Consider the following 20,888-nt stretch of genomic DNA (forward strand, 5'->3'; position numbering starts at 1 on the left):
TCGGCCCATTCCTTCCTTTCCTTCCTCTCTCTTCCGCCGGCCCAACCTGAGCCGCGTCCTCTCCTCTCAGCTCTGCCGGAAAAGTCTACTTTCCCTCCCTGCGCTATTGTTCATCTTCCAACTCAGGCAGAGCCCGAGCCAGCCGTGCCGTGCACAGTGCCGCCGCCTCTTCCTTCCAAATCTCGCCTCCCCGTTGCTCTTTTTCTCCAATTTTGTTGAGGGGAAATATTACTCTTATCCTCCTCTATCTTTACCCCCAAAAATCGGAGCAAATCGTTGAGTATCTTATCCGAATCAAACTCGTTTTCGAGTTTATCTCCAAAACCGAGTTTTTGATTTCCCGGATCGATTTCTTGCGGGAGGAGTCCGATCTCTTCAATCCAAGGCTATAAATAGGACCCCCTAGTCCTCCTCTTTCGTTTGCCCCCTCTCCCGTCCTCTTCCGTGCTCCGTAGCTCCGTCGCCACCGCCGCCAAGCAAACCGCCACCGCCGGCCATCTCCGGTGCCGCCGCGCCGCCGTCTCCATCGTCGTCGCCGGTCGCCGTCACCACCGTTGGGTGCGCCGTGGTGAGGGGAAGCTCGGCCACCCTTCCTTTTCCGTCGCCGGTCATCGGAGCTCCGCCGCCCCGTGCAACCCGAGCCGCCGCCGTCGCCTCCTCGTCGCCGGCCGTCGTCGTTCGTCGTTTGGTTCGAGGGTGAGTATCGTTGGGTTCGTCTCGTCGTCCTCTACGTGTTCATGTCCTCCAAAGTCACAGCCGACCATCCAATCTCCGGCGAGGTCGCCATCTTGGTCCGGCCATTGATGAGGTCATCATGACGTCATCATCTTCTCCTTTTCCAGTTTTTCTAATAGATTAAATCTTCGGAAATTCATAACTAAATCATTGTAACTCGGTTTTGAGTGGTTCAAGTTGCTAAATTCATCTAAAATCAGGATCTACATGTTTGTTTACTTTATATGTACTGTTTATTTGGTTTTTATTAGTCTTTTTCTTCGTTTTGCGTGTTAGCTTGTCGTTTCCGTCGTTGCGAAGGTTCGTGAGTGCGTCAGGAGTGTTCAGAAGATTAATTGAAGACCGATTATTGCAAGGCAAGTCACACAGATCCTAAACACAATCCTTTGAGCATGTTGATCCTATATTTAAATTCTCTATTTATTTCAACTGTGCATTTATTTTCGAATGTCACCGGGTGGTGTGAACTTATTCCTTTGTTATGGCCAATTTGCATTGATTACTTTATTCCTTGATACCTTGGGTTATTATAACTTGACTAGTTGGGCTTTATATATTGGTTCAGCTAGATATTAGTTATGATTGCTTAGCCATGCTTAGAAACATTAGCACACTATTGGGATAACTTATGACTCACTATTATTTAAGGATGGCTTAATGATAGTTCACGATGGTTAATCGTGATTGGTTAATTAATTACTTGCCAACTAAAACTTGATAATGGTGGGTTGTGAGCACATGGTTTTGAGAGTCGTGCTCATGACAATTAAGGACCGGTTCGCGAGCTACTGTTGTGAGACATTTACCGTGCCAACCACAAGCCAGCGTGGGCAACGGCTTTATCTTTTGTATAGCGTGATTCATTATAGTGCGCCAGACTGAGAAGTGGCGAGAAGTCCACGGGGGTCGCTGGGGAGTCCATGCCTCTGGTTTTTGAGGGGGTGATTATGATCCAGGAAAGGTGCGCTGTAATGGATTATGTTGTGCAAGGGGTATTGTCACAACTCCTTTCCGAGGTACCGTGGTGGTATTGAGGCACATGGTGACATGATGTGGGGTTGTGTCTTGTGGGTACAGTGGTACACCTCTGGCCAGAGTAAAACTATTCGAATAGCCGTGCCCGCGGTTATGGGCGGGTTGAGCAATGTTTTTCGTGATTAGTCTCACACCTCTCACGATAATTATGGATGCTATAACTGGTAATAATTAGCTTAGCTCCTGGTTTGGAGTTAGATCTGTACAGCCGGGTATGGTTGTTCAGGATGGTTGGGCCTGTGCAGCATGGGTGTGCTGTTCAGTGTTGATTAAAATTTCTGATTAATTACTCCACTGTTTTACTTCTCTTAAATGTTTTGCTAAATGCTGCTTTCGCAAATGAGCCTATATTATGCCATCCTTTGGTATCCTTGTGCACTTGCATATTTGCTGTGTGGCTTGTTGAGTATGTCATATGCTCATTCTTGCAATAATCAATCAACCTCAGTTGAAGAAAAAGGATCCAGAAGGAGAAGACGTTTGGCTTATACCCCAGTTGAGCTGCCTGTGGGAGTGGAGCTGAAGCCATCGCTAGACCGTTAATTCCGCTGCTGTTTTCTTTTCTTTTGTAAGTGTGTAACGTTATTATTATGATGGATTTGTATATTAAATTGTCAGTTTGTGTACCTCGGCTGATTCCTGGACGAGGATTTTATGCACAAATAAGTTCGGAAATTACTAGTGAATTTCCGGGCGTGACACTCCTGTACCAGAACCAAATCAGCTATGCGAGGCAATAGGTTATGCCAAGCAGCTAGTTTTGCACCAATTAAATCCCGTCGCCATGAAAAGCACGGGGGATTGGTTTGGAAAATCTGTACGATAGTTGACAGTTTATGCCTAACTATGTTATAGAGACAAGAATACTGTTCTCTTAACGAGGCATTACCCAACCATTTGTCTTCCCAGAACCTAACTTGGGAGCCGTCCCTAATCTTGAAGGATCCAAAACGGAAAAAATCCTGTTTGACCTTCATAAGATTAGCCCAAAAATGTGAATCCCCCGCTTTCCAGTAGGCTTGAGATAAAGGTTGTGATCTCAAATATTTATTGCGTAGCAGTTATTGCCATATTCCATTGGTGGTAAGTAGTTTGTATAACCACTTACTAATCAACGCTTTATTCTTTATCTCGAGGTCATGAATTCCTAGCCCCCCTTGTTCTTTGGGACGACAAATAATGTCCAACTTAGCAAGTCGGTATTTCTTCTTATGTCCATCCCCTTGCCAATAAAACCTAGATCGAAGGTGATCAAGTTTTTTAAGTACCCCACTAGGAATTGCAAGAAATGACATCATATACATTGGGAGACTGCTAAGTACTGAGTTAATCAAAGTAAGCCGTCCTCCCAACGAAAGAAGTTTTCCTTTCCAGCTACTCAATTTCTTCTCAAATCTCTCGACCACTTCTTTCCATTCTGCATTTCTCAACTTCCTATAATGGATTGGAATGCCCAGATAACGGAATGGGAAGTTGCCGACCTGGCAGCCAAAGAGCTGGTTGTATTGATCACTATAATCAAGTGCTTCACCAAAACAATACAGTTCACTTTTATGAAAATTGATCTTAAGACCCGACAACTGCTCGAAAGCTAGAAGCACTGACTTCATGTTCTGAGCTTTTTCAAGGTCATGATTCATAAACAGCACCGTGTCATCGGCATATTGTAGAATGGAGAGTCCCCCATCAATCAAATGTGGTGTGACTCCATCAATTTGCCCTTGTGTTTTGGCTCTGTTTATCAATGTGGCTAGCATATCAGCGATAAAGTTGAATAGGATTGGGGAGAGAGGGTCTCCTTGCCGAAGGCCCTTTTTAGTCTGAAAAAAAGGCCCGACATCATCATTGACTTTGACTGCCACGCTTCCCCCGGAAATGAAAGGTTCAATCCAAGATTTCTACTTGGGCGAAAAACCTTTCATACGCAGAGTTTGTAGCAGAAAAGGCCATTTAACCTTGTCATACGCCTTTTCGAAGTCAATTTTGAATATCACCCCACTCAACTTCTTCCTATGTAGTTCATGAATTGTTTCATGTATGATGACGACTCCATCTAAAATGTTTCGTCCACACATGAAAGCTGTTTGGGTCGGGTTCACTAAATGGTCAACAATCGAGCTAATTCGGTTTGTAGCCACCTTAGTGAATATTTTATAGCTGACATTTAACAAGCATATGGGTCTGTATTGTTGGATTTGATTTGCTTCTTTAACTTTTGGAACTAGAGTAAGTACCCCAAAATTTAGTCCGAAAATTGGGAGGCTACCAGTATGGAATTCATTAAAAAGGTTCATCAGGTCATGCTTAATAACATCCCAAAAATTTTGGTAAAATTCAGCTGGGAAACCATCTGGTCCAGGAGCTTTATTATGCTCCATTGCAAAGATGGCTTCTTTCACTTCTTCTTCCGAAAAAGGAGCAGTAAGAAAATCATTTTCAGCTTGTGAAACTTGAGCCATATCACCAATTATGGACTCATCAAGCGAAAACGAGTTCTCCTCTGGTGGTCCAAAAAGTTTCCTATAAAAACTCGTAATATAAGTTTTCAAGGCCTCAACCCCCTCAATTTTCCCTTCATCCTAGTCTAGGAAAAAGATCCTCTTCTTCCTATGTTTACCGTTGGCTATCAAGTTCAAATATTTTGTGTTGTTATCTCCTAAGAGTACGTCCGAGACTTTCGAGCGTTGGTACCATTTAATCTCCTCCTCACGGAGTAGACTTGCCAAAGAATCCCTCGATTGATCAAGAAGAATTCTTTCTTGATCCGAAAGGAGTCGTACCTCTGCTGCGATGTCTAGAGAATCAATTGTGTTTTGCAAATTTGCCTTTTTCTGCTTAAAGACGCCACTGGTATGAGCAGCCCAACCTCTAAGATGGCGACGTAAAGCGCTCATCTTGTTATTCCATCTTTGGACCGCATTATGACCCTTGACTGGTTTGTTCCATATCTTGAGAACACGACCATAGAAGTCATCACGTAGAAACCAACCCAGTTCCAATTTAAATTGTTTAATGTTTCTCGTGAAGGCCGCTTCCCCTGTGTCAAGGAGCAAAGGCGTGTGGTCTGACACCCCTCTGTCAAGAGCATGAACCAAAACCAGGGGGTACTTGGATTCCCATTCCGTTGATGTGAGGACCCTGTCTAGTTTCTCATAAGTAGGAATGGGAAGCGAATTTGCCCATGTAAATTGCCTACCCGAAAGAGCGATTTCTCGTAAGTCAAAGCTATCGATCACAGCATTGAAGAGAAAAGGCCAAAGAGAGTTGTAACGGGCATTGTTTTTTTCCACACTACTTCTCAGGATGTTGAAGTCCCCCCCTATAAGAGTAGGTAGATGATTTTGTTGGCATGTACGAACGAACTCCGCCAAGAAACTAGATTTAAAATCATCTTGGGCCGGACCGTACACAGCCATCAAGATCCATTTAAAATTATCCTCCCTATTGTTGAGATGAAATTTAACGAAAAATTCCCCTTCAACAATTAAAGATATATCCAAAACAGCTACATTAATTCCGAGAAGTATACCCCCTGATCTTCCTTTAAGTGGGAGACAATGCCAGATGAAATCAGCACCCCCAGAGAGGCGATCTAAATTCATCTTTGACATTTCACCCTTTCTTGTCTCCATTAACGCAACAAAGTCTAGTTTTTTCTCTCTAACTGTTTATGCAACATAACGGTATTTAGCCAAGTCTGCAAGACCTCTGCTATTCCAAAAAATGCCTTTCATGAGGAAACAGATTTAGAGGCTTTTGGATTTTGGGAACAAGCCTTTCGCTCTTTTCTTTTTGAAGAAGATTTGGATTTTCTAGTGGATACCAACAAGTCACAAATTTTGTCACTTTGGTCCACATCGTCCATATCAATCTTCGTGAGATCCTTTACTAAGTGAGCGAGTAGGGCAACATCATCGTCGCCCTCATCATCACTAGTTGTAAAAGGATCCACTTCCGAAAAAACGTGCTTAGAATGGTTACACTCACTAGTCTTGTTTGTTGCTTTAGTTCTATCAACCTCAATATGTTTCAAAGCGTTAAGCGAGAAATAAATTTCATCATGAGAGTTACCCAAAGAAACACCTAAAGAACTAAGATTGGAAGTAACAAAATCATAATGTAAAGAAGGTAAAGAAGGGGATGAGTTTATAACAGTACTTTCACTAGAGGATGTTTTATGAGAGGCCGAGTGCTGCTTAGAATTCGTTGCCGAAACCTCTCGTCCAGAAAAGCTGTCATCCAAATTGTGCAATGCTTTCCTCTTCATTGCCTTGAGCAGTGAGTCATCATCCCCCGCAGCGATGCCATCCATGTTCTCAACATTGGATCTCACACTACGACGACGAGGTGTAGAAGATGTCTTGCTTAGACCCTCACTGCCAGAACAGGCATCTCGTAACGAAAGGGCAACTCAATTATATGCATCTCGTAACTCTCATTTAACTGATATCGTCAGTACTTTTCTCTCGGGTTGTTAAGTGTTGGCGGATGGCATGAGGCCCTTCGACCAAATCTGCCGAAACCCGTGGCGAAGACTATGGAGCAAGAACAGCGCGAGGCGAGGGGTCGTGCGAGTACCTTGTCGAGCCAGAGGCGTCCCAGGCGAAGGGTGCAAGGCGAAGAGTATTTGCCGAAGGAAGACGACTTCGCCATGGCAAGTTCGCCCCCGCGAGGGCCGAAGAAGCCTTTCCGGCCCATCAAGCCTAGGGGCTATAGGGCCGGCGGTCGCCCGACGGCCCATCAGGGGCCCATGAGCCTCCATAACATTATGTACCCCTGTAAATGTCCCTTTCGTTAGGGTAACCATGTAAATTCCCCTGTATAACCTAAACCCTAGTAGTAAGAACCTGTAATGGGGCTATAAATAGTCCCCTAGGGCCATGTAATAAGGGGATCCCGAAGTAAAAAATTCTAAAATTAATACACTTCGTTTCTTTCCAACCACTGTTGAGTAACCACGTCTTTCGACGTATGCGGTTGTCGTTTCGACAACAGCTGGCGCCGTCCGTGGGGACCTCCGAGCGATACCACCGAGAGCGAATGCCACCGAAGAAGGTCGTGAAGGAGAAGGTTACAAGGCGAAAGGAAAGCGACACCGGAGCGGACATGGCCGCCGAGGAGGGAGCAGAGCCTTCAGCGCCCGTGGCCGAAGATGGAGGAGGACCATCTGCTTCCGCATCTGCGCCATCACTACTGCCTTCGGCCCCTGCCACCTCTGAGCAAGTGCCGAATGCGGCCAACGTGGCGAAGGCGGCTGCGGCGGCAAGGGCACTCCAGACCAGGGCAGAGATCCTTTCGACAAGCCAACTGGTGGTGCCCCAAGCCGTTCCATCGCAGCCGGCAGCGGCCCCAACCGTGCTCGCCGCTGTGCAGGCCCAAGTCAGCCCTGACCCCGAAACACAAGCCGAAGCCGACATGGAAGCCATGCGACAGAACATGACATGACTCCAAGACATGCTTCGCCAAATGCAAGAACAACAACAAGCATACGAGGCAGCGAGACGGACCAAGGTCACGTCGGCCCCGATCCTTCAGTATTCGGCAGGTTATGTCCCACCCCAAGTCCATCCGCAAGTGACGACCCAGCCCTTTCCGCCACAAGCCGCACAAGCACCAATGTACTTCGCCGGGCAGCCATCGACTGCAGCAGCGCATCCGGCCCCTCACGTGCAACTGCAAGCCCAACCAGTCGCTGCCCAAGTACAACATCAACCACCTGGCCAAGCGCCACAAACAATGGCGGAAGGGGCTTCGGCTCTGCAGGCGCAACTCCAAGCTTTCCTTCAGCAACTCAACCAACCCCACTACATTTCAAGTACAACCCCATCGGCATTATCCCAAGTACCAACTTCGCTTAGAGGGTTCAGAGGCGAAGCAGTGCAAGTTCTAGAACAGGCCCTCATCAAAGTCGCCTTCGGCACGAAAGAGAATAGAAGAGAAGAGGAGATACTCTTCGACATCGTCAACATCCCGTACAACTACAACGCCAAATTCGCTAGGGGCACTTTGACCAAGTTCGAAGCAGTATCTCATCACAACTACCTCAAGCTCAAGATGCCTGGCCCAGCTGGTGTGATAGTCGTCAAGGGTTCCCAGCCTTCGGCTGCCACAGTGGTCCCCTTTCGACAGGGAAGTCCATACCTTAGAAGTCGAAGGGCAAGAAAAAGCAAAGCCAATACCGAAACCCGCCCCCACGGCAAGGTTGTCCAACTGCAGATAGATGATTTAGACCCCACGAAAATCATATCGCTCGGTGAAGATCTAAGCGAGCAAGAAGTGAATACCATCCTGGTCGTGCTCAAGAAGAACATTGATATCTTCGCTTGGGGACCAAATGAAGTGGGGGGGGTGTTTCGCCAGATCTCATCATGCACCATCTCGCAGTTAAGACTGACGCAAAGCCGAAGAAGCAAAAGTTGAGGAAAATGTCGGCAGATCGCCAAGAGGCGGTGAAAGCAGAGGTGAACAAGCTGCTAAAAGCAGGGGTGATACAAGAGATCGACTACCCAGAGTGGATAGCAAACCCATTGCTGGTGAAGAAGTCGAACGACAAGTGGCGAATGTGTGTCGACTTCACGGACCTCAACAAGATTTGCCCGAAGGACGATTTCCCGTTGCCTCGGATCGATCAGCTAGTCGATTCGACTGCCGGATGCGAACTCATGAGCTTCTTGGATGCATACTCTGGATATCACCAAATTCACATGAACCCGGCAGATATCCCCAAGACAGCCTTCATCACGCCCTTCGGTACCTTCTGCCATCTTAGAATGCCTTTCGGTCTACTCATCTCTGTAGAGACTGCCCAGCTTTACCCAGATGATGTCAACAGTTTGCAAGGCTGAGGACAACATAGCCGTCCGAGAGTCCCACTTACTACTAGTTACTGCCCAGCGGGATATTGATCCGTCCTAGCAGTCGGGCACTTGCTGGGCCTAAGCAAGGCTAGATGGTTGCTGCTTTCACGGGTTCCACCGTTGTGGATCATGTCAACCTGGGCGAAGCCCCTTCCACATGTCCACCCCAAACCTGCTCATAGAGCCACCCTACAGTCTTTCATATAGTGGGACAATGTACTAGGCTAAGCCTGATTACTCAGTCCTATGGATGGGCGCAAATTACATCATTTTACATGGCATAAGAGGGTAGTCCTTATATCGGGGGAAGCCACCAAAACTAGCACAGGCCCGTGCATACTTCAAGTGTAAATATACACTTTCCACAAAAAAATTATAACAACATGCACGGCCTCACAAACCACAATATCCATCTTCACCCGGGAATTAATCTTCCATATCACTCCAGGCGAGTGACTCATATCAAATAACACATTTTATATCACCCGACACATCACCATGTGATGACGGGTAAACCAAATATATGACTATAGATATTTGGTGGTCTTATCCACTAGAATAATATTATTGTGAAGTATTTAAATCTACACCTAGGTTATCAAAGGGCGTGATATAGCAATCCATGGATTTGGCCAATAATAACAATGTAATAATGGGTAATAACTAAACTAACAAGTTTATTAAAAAATAATTCATACGCAAAATAATTTTATAAATACTCAATGCAGAAAATAACTAAGTGGTTCTCTATAGGTTTCAATATGATCAAAGATTCGAACTGTGGCTTTTGATGGTGGGTTGTGGGTGCATGGTTTTGGAAGTTGTGCCCATGACAATTAAGGACCGGTTCTCGGGAATGCCTGGAAGATATAATCGTACTTACCACAGGCCAACGTGGGCTCCAGGCTAAATCTAGAGTATAATTTAACCTAGCTGACATACCGTGGCAAGGGTAGAGGCGATGGTGCAGTTAGAATCTAGATATTGATCTCTGTTGTTTCTGGATTTACCTAGGCACAAGAGGGGACTGCCCGACTTGGCACAAGGAGGGGGTGAAACCTGAGGTGGGTATGTTTGGTTAGGGAGAGTTATATGAAGGGTTTTGTCGCGATTTCCCCTTTTGTAGTATCGTGGTGGAACTTCGGGGCATGGTAACATGTATGGAATCGTGTCTTGTGGGTAAAGTTGTACACTTCTGATCAGAGTTAAAACTATTCGAATAGCCGTGCCTGCGGTTATTGGGCGGTCAACCAGCTCACCGTGATTAGTCTCACTTTTAACAATACGACTTATTGAACTAGTGTAGTTCAGGTGGTTTGATTGGGCCTGTTGCAACGTGGTTTTAGCGTTGGACAATGATGATTTAATACTGCTTAACTATATATACTGGTTTACTTATTCAAAATATGATTTATAAATGCTGCTTTTATTACAAATATCTAATGAACCATTCCTTTGTGAATATCATGCATCATGCCTTCCCGTTGGTATGACTTGTTGAGTACGGTGGTTGGTACTCAGTCTTGCTTTATTTTTCCCCACCCCAGAGGTAGAGATTGGTTCAGATGGTGAGTTCTATGAGGATTGAGCTTGTTCCGGACGTTGAGGATGCACGTGGTTTATGGAGGAAGCTATGCTTTTGGTCATGAAGATAAAAGTCTAGTTTATTTGCTTTTCCGCTGAGTTTGTAAGAATTATTTATTATTTTTGTAAGATGTGGATCTGTTTATCAATTGTTGTTTGTGTATTCTAGATGGTCCTGGACAAATATTTTAATACACATTCTGCTTGAAATTCGGGTAGCGAATTTCTGGGTGTGACAGGGTAGCCTACCAGAGAGGTGCAATGGTGTGGGTTTAGTATCCGAGTTATCGGTTGCTCTATATCATCTGCAGAGGTGTAGAGTAGTATTTATTAATGTAAGCATGGTGCTTAGTTTACTAAATATCACTATCTGGGCATATATGCTGCAGGACAATAGAGGTGGGCCGCTGATGGTGACAGCTTAGTACAGGTATTCCTCTACGCTAGTATATATTCCTAAGACAAATTCCTTGGTAGGGTACTCCTCCGTATTTAGCCCCGGTTGGATAGGCACGACAGGTTGTCGTAAGAACTTGGCAACCAGGGGTGGTCTCTCGAAACACTAGGAGGGCACTGTTAGGGGGTATTGGATACATGATTGTATACTAGCAAATGTAAACTAAAGGTTGAGTGTATATTAGAAGTATAGGAATTGATTACTTTCTATCTCTTCTTCCACTTAGTTTAGAATTATTTATTAGGATAAATCTAAAAGCTTTGCTTTGTCATTCTACCCTTATACTGAATTAACCCCTGCTTAGACTTTGATGAAAGAAAGTATTATATATGTATATAATTATTAGCATGGTTCTCTCTTTCACATCTTCCCTTAGGATTAAATACGATACCTTGGAATACTTCCGGGTGAAATGCTACAATGGTATATCCATGCGCTTGCGGATTACTTTTGTAACCATAAATATACCATGACTATTTTTGCGCCATTGCTAGGAATGAATATTTCTAGTAATGCCGTTAAGAAATACCAACAGTCATATAATCTCTAATAGTTGTAGAGGCAAACAATCATATAATCTCTAAGTCAATCTTCTCTAAATTATAGACAAATGGTATAGATTGGACCTAACTGCGACAGTATGGATTGTATATAAATCAGATTGACAAACTCAGGGATTAGATGTGTTTATATCATAGCTAAATGGACAATGCCTAGGTCAAAAGATAATGTATTAGCTAATACTCTAATAAAACTTTATATATGTAATCTAGATAAATATACTCAATATAAATCAAATATATTTATCTTATATACATAAAGGGCAGATATAGCATGAAAAGCTTGATTAGATTAACTAAACATAATAAAACATCTATATCAGGTAAGATCGCCTGAAACCCCGATTCTACCATTATTGGCAATCAAAAAACAAGCTAGAGCTAGAGATTCAAATCACGACTTAATAGATCAGACATAACTGATGCAACATTAAGTATGAAAAGAAACAATATATATTGACAATCAAGCTCTTGACTGATTTTCAGGGTGGTAGATACCATTATTAATCTAACCAACATAAATAATTTAGTCGATACCGGCAAAACCCTAGAGAAGATCTCGCCGATACAGATAAATTAGACCATTGATATAAATTGAATAACATATCTGATGAACAGTGATTATATTAGCAAGATTAACATATCTAAAGCGATATAGTAATCTCGATAATGCAAACCACCGTGACAAGCATTACCTCTTGTCAGGAGGTCGAAACCGATGCCTTAACTTTTAGCAAGAACTCGTCGAAAAGAACTAAGAGAAAAAGGCGGCGATGCACCAAGAGTGTATTAAACGGTTGTTATTTTTCTTACACGGTTCTGGGCATATATTTATACCCATAGTACAAACTTGTCCATATCAGATACGAGTCAAACTTTCCTAAGTTACAAACACATATGAACAAGTCCTTAAGGCGGACTCTTGCCAATTCTCTAATAAATCGATACTAATATTCCTAATTAATAGATACAACTGTCTGTAATGGACTCTATCCATGTATAGCAAAATATCGAAATTATAATCTGAAACCAATTATTCTTGTACTGGCCAACTGTGTCCGAATCAGACTCAGCCGATATAATATCCAGCTGACACGCACCCTGTTTCTGGAAAGATTGTATCTGCTCCAAATCTGCCTAGGTGTTTATCTTCGACTCCAAGCATATCTTACCAAATTTTGTTGTTAATAAATGGCAACCACGTAAATGAGGTGTATATCTAGCTGTTGGTTTATTCTTGCCGCCATCTTCCCCGCCTTGTTTCTCTCCTCCAACATGCAAGCATTGATGCAAACAAAGAAAACTACTATATATGGGCAATACCAGTGCTAAATAACGGAACATTTCTCGTTGGTGTCTACGGTCTCTCTTTACCACTCAACCTCTCCTAACAACGTCGCCGGCGGTTTGACGTCGAACGGCGTACGGCAGAGGCGACGGTAAACCCCCACACCGCCGCCCTCCGCCGCCGTCGTCGTTCATCCGTGGGAGGGGGATACATATGCATGCAAGCACGCATATCGACTTTCATTGCTCGTAGTTGCAGAGGTTCTTTCCCCTAGCTTCTCTGATTAACTTCTTCCAATTCATTAACATCTTTGAGACACTATATTCTGGATTTCATGCATGCTCCATTGCTGTGTTCAATAAGGTCTGTATCACACGTCAAGGGAGATAGTATATAACTGTTATGTTATGCCTATATGAAACTTGAATATATTACATATAGTGTTTTTTTTCTTTCATTGTGGGAAACACCGTGGGGTATTTCGTCTTGAAGTTAGAAAAATGATTTGCTGTAATCTGAATTACTATCTTTTGCTTCAATAGATTTTAAGCATCTATAACTTTCGATAAATTCTGGGGTGTTTGGGAAGAGCATTAGGAGTTTACACGAGGGAATTTATTGTAAAATTAGTATGTGAATTGGATTTTTAGTCCTAATATCTTGTTGGGTAAAGATGGTTCGAATTAGTAGTAAATATAGACAGAGACTAGATTTTAAATAAAAATAGATAGCTAAGATTTGTCCAAGCCATAATGTAGGAAATCTTTTCAACTCTGAAGCCCTACCTAGAGGCTAGAGTGATTCTCCGGTCCTTTCTACTAACAGTATGATACTACCAGTAGAAACGATCTTAGCCGTTGATTTATTAGCCTAGAGCCTAGAAAAAGCAGTAAGTTCTTTCATCCATTCTCCATCCTAATTAAAAATCTCCATTGTCTTCTAACTAAACAAAGCAAATAGCCTAATTCCTAAACTCCAAATCACTTCAGCTGATAAACTCCCCAAACCAAAAGCATCCAAAAAGACAAGGAAGAAAATGATAAACCAGTTATCATCTTTATTTCGAGTTCGGAGGTGGTGTTTGGGAACTTCACCTCCCTACACGTAAAACATAGCGATTCATTAGTGATGGTTAATTAATCATTATCTAACATAAATTTGAAGAATGAGTTAATATGATTTTTTAAATCAACTCTCTTATATTTTTTTTTCAAAAAAATACACCGTTTAATAGTTTAGGAAGTGTGCGCACGGAAAACAAATGAGTAGGAGTTGAAAAGAGGTGATAAACAACATACTCTTAAGTCAAAATGGGTTGAAATGAAAAGCTAATGGGATCGAAATTTGTCGGTGTGAGCCCACCTATACTGACGTATCTGAAGTCATAACTCGTGATGTCATAACTCGTAGTAAGTCATACTCCCTCCTTCCAAAAGTGTGAGACCTATTTCATTCTTTAGTTTTTTCAAAAATCTAAGTCCTATTTGTAGTTATTATATGCTAAATTAAATTATTGATAGGAACCCAAGAAGCTATTTTAATGCTTATTGGTTGCATGTGCATTGATTTTGTCACATGGTGAATGAATTAATTGCTTGTTTGGTCTTGGTGAAAAAGAAATAGGACTTACATTTTTTGAAAGAGGGAGAACTTATATGCAATACATGTGCAAACAACAAATTAAATAGTAACATATGATGATCTGCGTTCGTTACTTGCGGCAAAACCAAGGCCGCTGATTATGTTTAATAACTCCAATAAGAGCTTAACGACACAACCACCATCCCTAAAAAAGTTTAGGGTTAACACGGACGAAGCCATGATTTAAATATTGGGGTTGCCGAGATTTCTGTATAGATTATTAGTCACACGGCGTGTTCAGAGTTTGGAGACGCCGCAGCTAGAGACCTTCATTTTGTGAAACTTATTTCATCATAAAAAATATTACATGTTACTTCAGTATCCATTTGAAGATCTAATAGAGAAGGTTTTCAGTTTACGAGAGCAATTTTATCAGAAAAAATATTACATGTGACAGTTAATATGTCATTAAATTGACGATACAATGGAGTGCAATGGTCAAAAGAGAAATTATTACATGGGATACTTAGACCTTGTTTGACATGTATCCAGATCTTAGAGTTCATATGTTAAACTATTTGTGGTTTGATATTTGATATTTTATCTAAAATAAAAATAAAATGATTTATCAAAATATTATCAATATAATTATAGATCTAGATCCACGGATTTATAGAATTAGAAATACTAGAAATCTAATTAGCTTCCAAAAAATCTTATATCCAAACACCTCCAAATACAATGGAGTCCAACAAAGTTAAGAAAACCCAATTGGGCTAAAGAAAAAAAAATTGAAATCCATTGGAGTTAAAGAAAAAGAAGAAGAAGGCGATTGCAAGGTATCGATCTTCAGACCTAGAGGACGCAGGAAACATCAAAAAGCCATCTCAATGCAGAATGTTCTGTGCACTTTGTCAATTCACCTGTGTTAATAATTACGATCTAACCGTGTGTGGGGAGACCGCCGGCGTGGGGAGGGGGGAGAGGGGGGGGGTTGTTCATTCTGGGACCCCCGGTAGCTTCGTCTTGGGGGTTAGACATATGGAGTGGATAAAATCAAACACGGAAAATTATAATTGGTTGACAAAATGAAATTGGTGAATGGTGAATGTTATGATTGGTTGATAAAAAAATATAGGTGGAGAAATTCCTATGTTTTATGATAAATATTAAAAACTAGAAGTTGCTATATTTGAGACAGGAAATAATCTGTTTCACATTGATCCTTACATGTCATAACATGCACGTAGTTTTGCCCAAGTTGACAAAACCGATCTTTCACAAGCCGAACATGGTCTGTTGCAACAATTCATTTCAATTCTTCTATTGTCTCCACTTCTCAGTCTAGCTTGACGATGTAAGACACCACATTATAATGCACTAGCTAAATGCTCGTGTGTTACAACGGAAATTAAATAAGAGAACCACACCGCACACTCTAAAGCCTCAAAAATTAAAATAAATATATTCTCATTGTAAAATCTTAGGGTCATATTATTTGTCGTTATTTTCACCATACTTTTAAAAAAATCCCTGTTTGATGGTTTGATGTTGGGAAGGAACAAAAGTCCATTTACCTCATTGTTTGGAGGACTCACTTGACACTGATTGTGGGTGGTAGCTAATTCACCACTCACCATCACCATTGAGATAATTTAAAAGAATATACATACTAATATATGGCACGATCATTGCTACGAATAACAAACGCCAAAAGACGAAGAGAAAAACATTTACTCGATCACGTCCATTTCAGACTACTGCATACGTTCATGTATATATGAACCACGTAGCATGCTCTAAATTAAAAGCGTTCTTTTGATATATCAAAAATCAGATTTCTCTTCCTACATCAATTTTTTTACTTACAGTCTGCTTACTCTAATAACAAGGCATTAAAGATGGAAAATCCAAACCATTTCTATAGTTTTTCTAATTCCAGCTTTCGTTTAATTTCCAGCAGCATATAAACTACATATGCAATTCAGGAATGTGTGTAACATAGTAGTAAAATTATCACTATCTGTTAAGTACAGAAGTGGGAACCTGTTGAAAAAATATAGGCCGGCTAGGCTTATTCAAAAACTCAAAACCCCATGATTGACCCCTTAATCGTTTGCACATTGTTTGTTCACCTAACGATCCTTCCCAGCTCATCCCTGGTTGTGCCACGGATGCTTCTCTGAGATTTGCTTCTCATTGACACTGCAACCTCCAGCATATGATGCAGCTATATGCCATAACCTCCCCCTGGGGAGCAGGAGCACGGCATCCATATGTGCAGCCTCCAGCATATGATGCAGCTATATGCAGTACAAAACATCATTCCCCTACCCACAGTCCAAGACATACCTGATTAACAATATTTTTCTTCAACTGGAAGATCTTCATTAGGCAAACCAAGCAAGAACCTTCTCTGAAGTTCAAAGGGGTCTCTAAGGCTGCAAAATATAACTCTACGTGAAAGAATATATATTTTTATATGCTACAGTTCATGATAATGCTTATAATGCAGAATGCCTTACTACCAACAAGCACATGCTCTCCAAACTTGTCCCTTGATCATGAACCCACATCATTACATATCAGCATATATAGCTGCCTTCTTCTCCATCACCCTCCCCTCCCCCTCTTGCAGTTTCATGCCATTCTTGGCGCTGTTTGCTTTCTTGGATGTATTTCACCGAGTTTCCGTTATTCTGCATTCCAGTCTCTTGGTACATTTCCCTCAGTTTGCTTCTTTGGTGTCACATAAATAATGTTACTGCACCCAATATTTTTAGGTACTCCCTCCGAAAACATATGCATGTGTATGTGTTTTTTTCCTTGCAGATTAATCTTTGTGGTTACTTCAATACTGTATCAAGTCTTAGTGAAGGATAATTATCTTGAAGTATATCATACTTCCCAGAAGCTAGATACAAACACGAGTTGTCACTACCATGGGTTCCTGTGCTTCCAAGTCTGTCATTGAGCAGAGACCACCAGCAAGGCACTATACCAGGAAAGGAAGAAGAGCTCGTACTAATTCCCGATCCATCATGCCAGAGGCGCCCAAGTCACGGTTGAACGATTCAAGAGGACACATGACTGACTTCTCAATGAGTGAGGTTGTCCATTTTGAGACATCATCAAACCATGGAAAATCAGAGCATTCCAAAACATTCCACCTCACACAGATGCAGTGGCACCACAGCCAGAGGGATTCCAATGGTACTACTCTACTAACTGAAGCTGATCTGTAGGAGTAGATGAATCGACCTAATTTGATCGATCATACGTACCTATGTAGGTTGCTGCAAAGAAGATGCCTGGTTTGACTCCGTCAGTATTCTCGAGGACGACTCCGACGATGAATTTAAGAGTGTCAATGGAGGTGAGATTTGCATACATACTCAAAATGTTCACTGTGAAAATAGATGCATGTTCCAGGAAGCTGCAAGACTGAAGATTAAAGATGTACTGTAGATTGGCCTGATGATGATAACCAAATGAAGAGTGAGAACGCTTCCCGTTTTGCTGACGCACTCTCTCGCATCGGAGACTTATGCCGTGGGGTGCCCATGACATTATCTGTAGAACAGTATCTGAAAAGAGACAATAGTAAGAGCAATTTCACCTCAAAGGAATACCGATCATTGAAATACTACCAACAAACAAACCTCTAAATTTTCTCTGACATTCTCACATTGAAAGGTAATGATCCTGACCGTAGGAGCCAAAGCATGGCAATGTGCGCAACCAGGTGCCTACCAAGCTCCTTTAGCTTTAAGGGTTTGAAGGAGGCAAATGATGCTGATGAGAAGAGCAAAGAGAGCAGCACCCCATCTCGCATACGCAAGCTGTTGCATTCTTTCAGCTTCAATGACAAAATGCAGCAGCTGACCTGTGGAAGTCCAGCAAAAAAGAAGTCAACAGTCATTAGACTATCATACAAGAGAACATCATGTGATGACTATGAAGATGACAGCGAACTGGGTATGCGAAATTCATGTTTGCCTCCGGTCAAAAAAAAAAAATCATGTTTGCCCGCCCTAGCTTGACACCCTTTCACATCCAGCTAACGTTATTCTTCGTTTCAATGTATAGGCGAATCAGAGAAATATGTGGTCCGCCCCAAGGGAGGGACAACAATTCTGTATAGGGGAGAAAAGCCCACATCAGGATGTTGGTCACGGATTGATCCATCCCTCTTCAAGCTCAGGAGTGAAACCTTCCTCAAGTATGTATGCTAGAAATCCAGGAACAATATGTTAAACAAGGAGTGTAAACATGCAATTGATATACCTTGACCTACTATTTCAATACTTTCAGAGACAAGAAGAAATGTGCTGCTCCAAACTATGCTGCTTATTATCCTATAGGTGTGGACTTGTTTGCCAGCCACAAGAAGGTTCAACACATTGCTCAGCACATTGAGCTTCCACAAGTCAAACCACATGACAAGCTCCCTTCACTTTTAATTGTTAACATCCAGGTAGGTCCCTGAAAAAAAAATCTGGGTAAACTTTTTGCTGAATATGTCATGTCCTGATATTCAAGCACAGATGCCCACCTATCCTGCTGCTATGTTCCTCGGCGACAGTAATGGAGAAGGATTGAGCCTTGTCTTGTACTTCAAAATCTCAGAGTACTTCGACAAGGAGGTTTCAGAGCATTTCAAGGAGTCCATTATGGTTAGAGTTTCAGATTCAGAATCTTACTATTGTTCAGGTTGAATTTGTTTCTATGAACTAATAGAATGTATCTGACGGCAGAGATTTATTGAGAATGAAAGTGAGAAGGTTAAAGGGTTCGCATCAGAATCAACAATCCTTTATAGAGACCGGTTAAAGATCATGGCTGGACTGGTTAACCCAGAGGATCTTCAATTGAGTTCCACAGAGAGGAAGCTTGTCCAAGCATATAATGAGAAGCCAGTCCTCTCACGACCCCAACATAATTTCTTTGAGGTGCATAAGTAATACACGCCAAGTCAGTTTGATTTTCGAAAGTGGACCATAAATTTTATTTTAACCATGACAAAAAGAAAATTGCACAGCAGTAGTTGCTAGCATAACGTAGTGTACAGGATATAATGAATCCAGAAATCTTGAGATCATGTCTTTCTTGTTTCAGACAAGGAAGATCATTTATTTTTCATTCAATAATTAAATAGTAAAAGAGGACATTTAAAAGATCATTTAAGTGTGTTCAAGAAACATTTCATAAAATTTAGTACATAACAATTCAGTATACTGCAAAAGGTTAATGTTTTATCTGTTGCAGGGAGAGAACTATTTTGAGGTAGACCTTGATATACACCGATTCAGCTATATTGCAAGGAAGGGATTGGAATCATTCCGAGAACGCCTGAATAATGGAATCCTTGACCTGGGTTTGACAATTCAGGTAAATTTTCCTTCCAAGTTTCCAACATTAATGCAGTTAGTGTTCTTTTCTTTTCTGCTATTTATATGCATTGAGATTGATATACTTATTTGTTTTCATTAATATTAACCTGAGGGAGACACAAATTCCATTTCACTAAATGCTGCAAACACGAAGTAGACTATGAGGAGGAAAACCTCTTCTGTTCTCAAAAAACAGGGTTATAGCCTGAATATTTTTGGAGCTCAATTAAAATTGTAATGGTAGTAGCAGCAGTAGTGATAATAATAATAATAATAATAATAATAATAATAATAATAATTATTATTATTATTATTATTATTATTATTATTATTATTGGAAAATGAACTAGAAATATATACATGAAACATAGATGAAGATTACATACAGTTCAAATCCTATCATCAGTCCCAGTAATTACTCAGTACCGACCGATACTATTTTCACTCTCACTAGTACAACCAGATATCATTTTTTTTCATGTTAAACTATTCCATTAAAAACACTCATGAAAATAAACTAGCAGTCAACTGAGGGTGTTAATAAAATTTCAGAGCTATTTTAATTATTTAATTCATTTTATCATGATGCAGGCCCAGAAGCAAGATGAACTCCCTGAGCAGGTCCTCTGCTGCGTTAGGCTGAACAAGATTGATTTCATTAACCATGGGCAAATTCCAACTATCGTCACATTGGATGACAAGTGACACATTCGATTGTAGCAGTTGCATGTGTAAGCTGTTGGAAGGCTAGAGGCCTAGACCCTTTTGAGAACACGAAAAGAAAGACGCACAAAGACAAAAATATGAATCGATGACTTATGTACCCAACCTATTCATTTCTGACAAAAAAAAATTCACTATGTTACCTGCTTCTAAGCAGGAAATTTTCATGTAGTTATAATAATGAATACAAAAGTCAGAAATGATATAGAATTGCTTGTCTTTTATTATCTCATGCTATCTTCTATACGCGTAGGCTACGATAGCATAAATCAAAATTTTTCTACCGCGTAAACCAGGAACCACGCAAGTATTAGATCATATATCATTACCACTCGATGCGTTGTGCAGCGGAAGTAAGCGCTAAGAAGCCGAAGAAAAGTCGGGGACGTCGCGCGTGTCGATGTAGAGGAAGTAGTCAATCGCAACAGCTCAATCATCTCCCCTCGTGCCGTTCTCCTCGCCGTGTTCTTAGGTACCCCTTCAGTGTTTCTCGGGTTTTGTTAGATTAAAGTTTAGTCATTGCTGCTTGCTTGCAGCGCGCATGTCGGCTAGACCATCCATCTGCTTATTCTTCAGAACTCCAACCGCACCCACGTGTGGTAATATTGGCATTAATTGACAAATGTTCGCAGCGCGACTCGCGAAATGAGTTTTTGCCACGAACGCAACCAATAC

General features: G+C 41.6%; 1 protein-coding gene and 1 long non-coding RNA gene across 3 annotated transcripts; both read left to right on the top strand.

The window, feature by feature from the left end:
- The first annotated feature begins 100 nt into the window (after window positions 1–100).
- On the top strand, window positions 101–2,584 carry LOC136355896 (uncharacterized). Its single transcript, XR_010740454.1, has 3 exons — window positions 101–696; window positions 1,012–1,091; window positions 2,219–2,584. It is a non-coding gene; the product is annotated as an uncharacterized lncRNA (long non-coding RNA).
- A 9,975-nt stretch (window positions 2,585–12,559) lies between these two features.
- On the top strand, window positions 12,560–20,423 carry LOC136355769 (uncharacterized). 2 transcript variants are annotated; one of them, XM_066308750.1, is made up of 11 exons: window positions 12,560–12,776; window positions 16,930–17,310; window positions 17,390–17,473; window positions 17,566–17,700; window positions 17,794–18,075; window positions 18,187–18,319; window positions 18,412–18,574; window positions 18,645–18,773; window positions 18,855–19,049; window positions 19,366–19,488; window positions 20,082–20,423. In XM_066308750.1, exons 2-11 carry the CDS (start codon window positions 17,040–17,042, stop codon window positions 20,193–20,195), a joined length of 1,629 nt encoding a protein of 542 aa, XP_066164847.1. In that variant the 5' UTR covers window positions 12,560–12,776; window positions 16,930–17,039; the 3' UTR covers window positions 20,196–20,423. The 2 variants fall into 2 exon arrangements, with proteins under 2 accessions (XP_066164847.1, XP_066164848.1); XM_066308751.1 differs by having other exon boundaries at window positions 12,600–12,776; window positions 16,881–17,310.
- The last annotated feature ends 465 nt before the right edge of the window (window positions 20,424–20,888 follow it).

Source organism: Oryza sativa, chromosome 3, assembly GCF_034140825.1.
Source record: "Oryza sativa Japonica Group chromosome 3, ASM3414082v1".
NCBI classification, from domain to species: domain Eukaryota; kingdom Viridiplantae; phylum Streptophyta; class Magnoliopsida; order Poales; family Poaceae; genus Oryza; species Oryza sativa.

Bases quoted from the DNA above. Each gene is read 5' to 3' on its own strand.
- LOC136355769 (XM_066308750.1), top strand. From the start codon at position 17,040: ATGGGTTCCTGTGCTTCCAAGTCTGTCATTGAGCAGAGACCACCAGCA. The intron at 18,575-18,644 runs GTAGGTCCCTGA...ATTCAAGCACAG, and splicing joins TTTTAATTGTTAACATCCAG to ATGCCCACCTATCCTGCTGC. The intron at 18,774-18,854 runs GTTAGAGTTTCA...ATCTGACGGCAG, and splicing joins ATTTCAAGGAGTCCATTATG to AGATTTATTGAGAATGAAAG.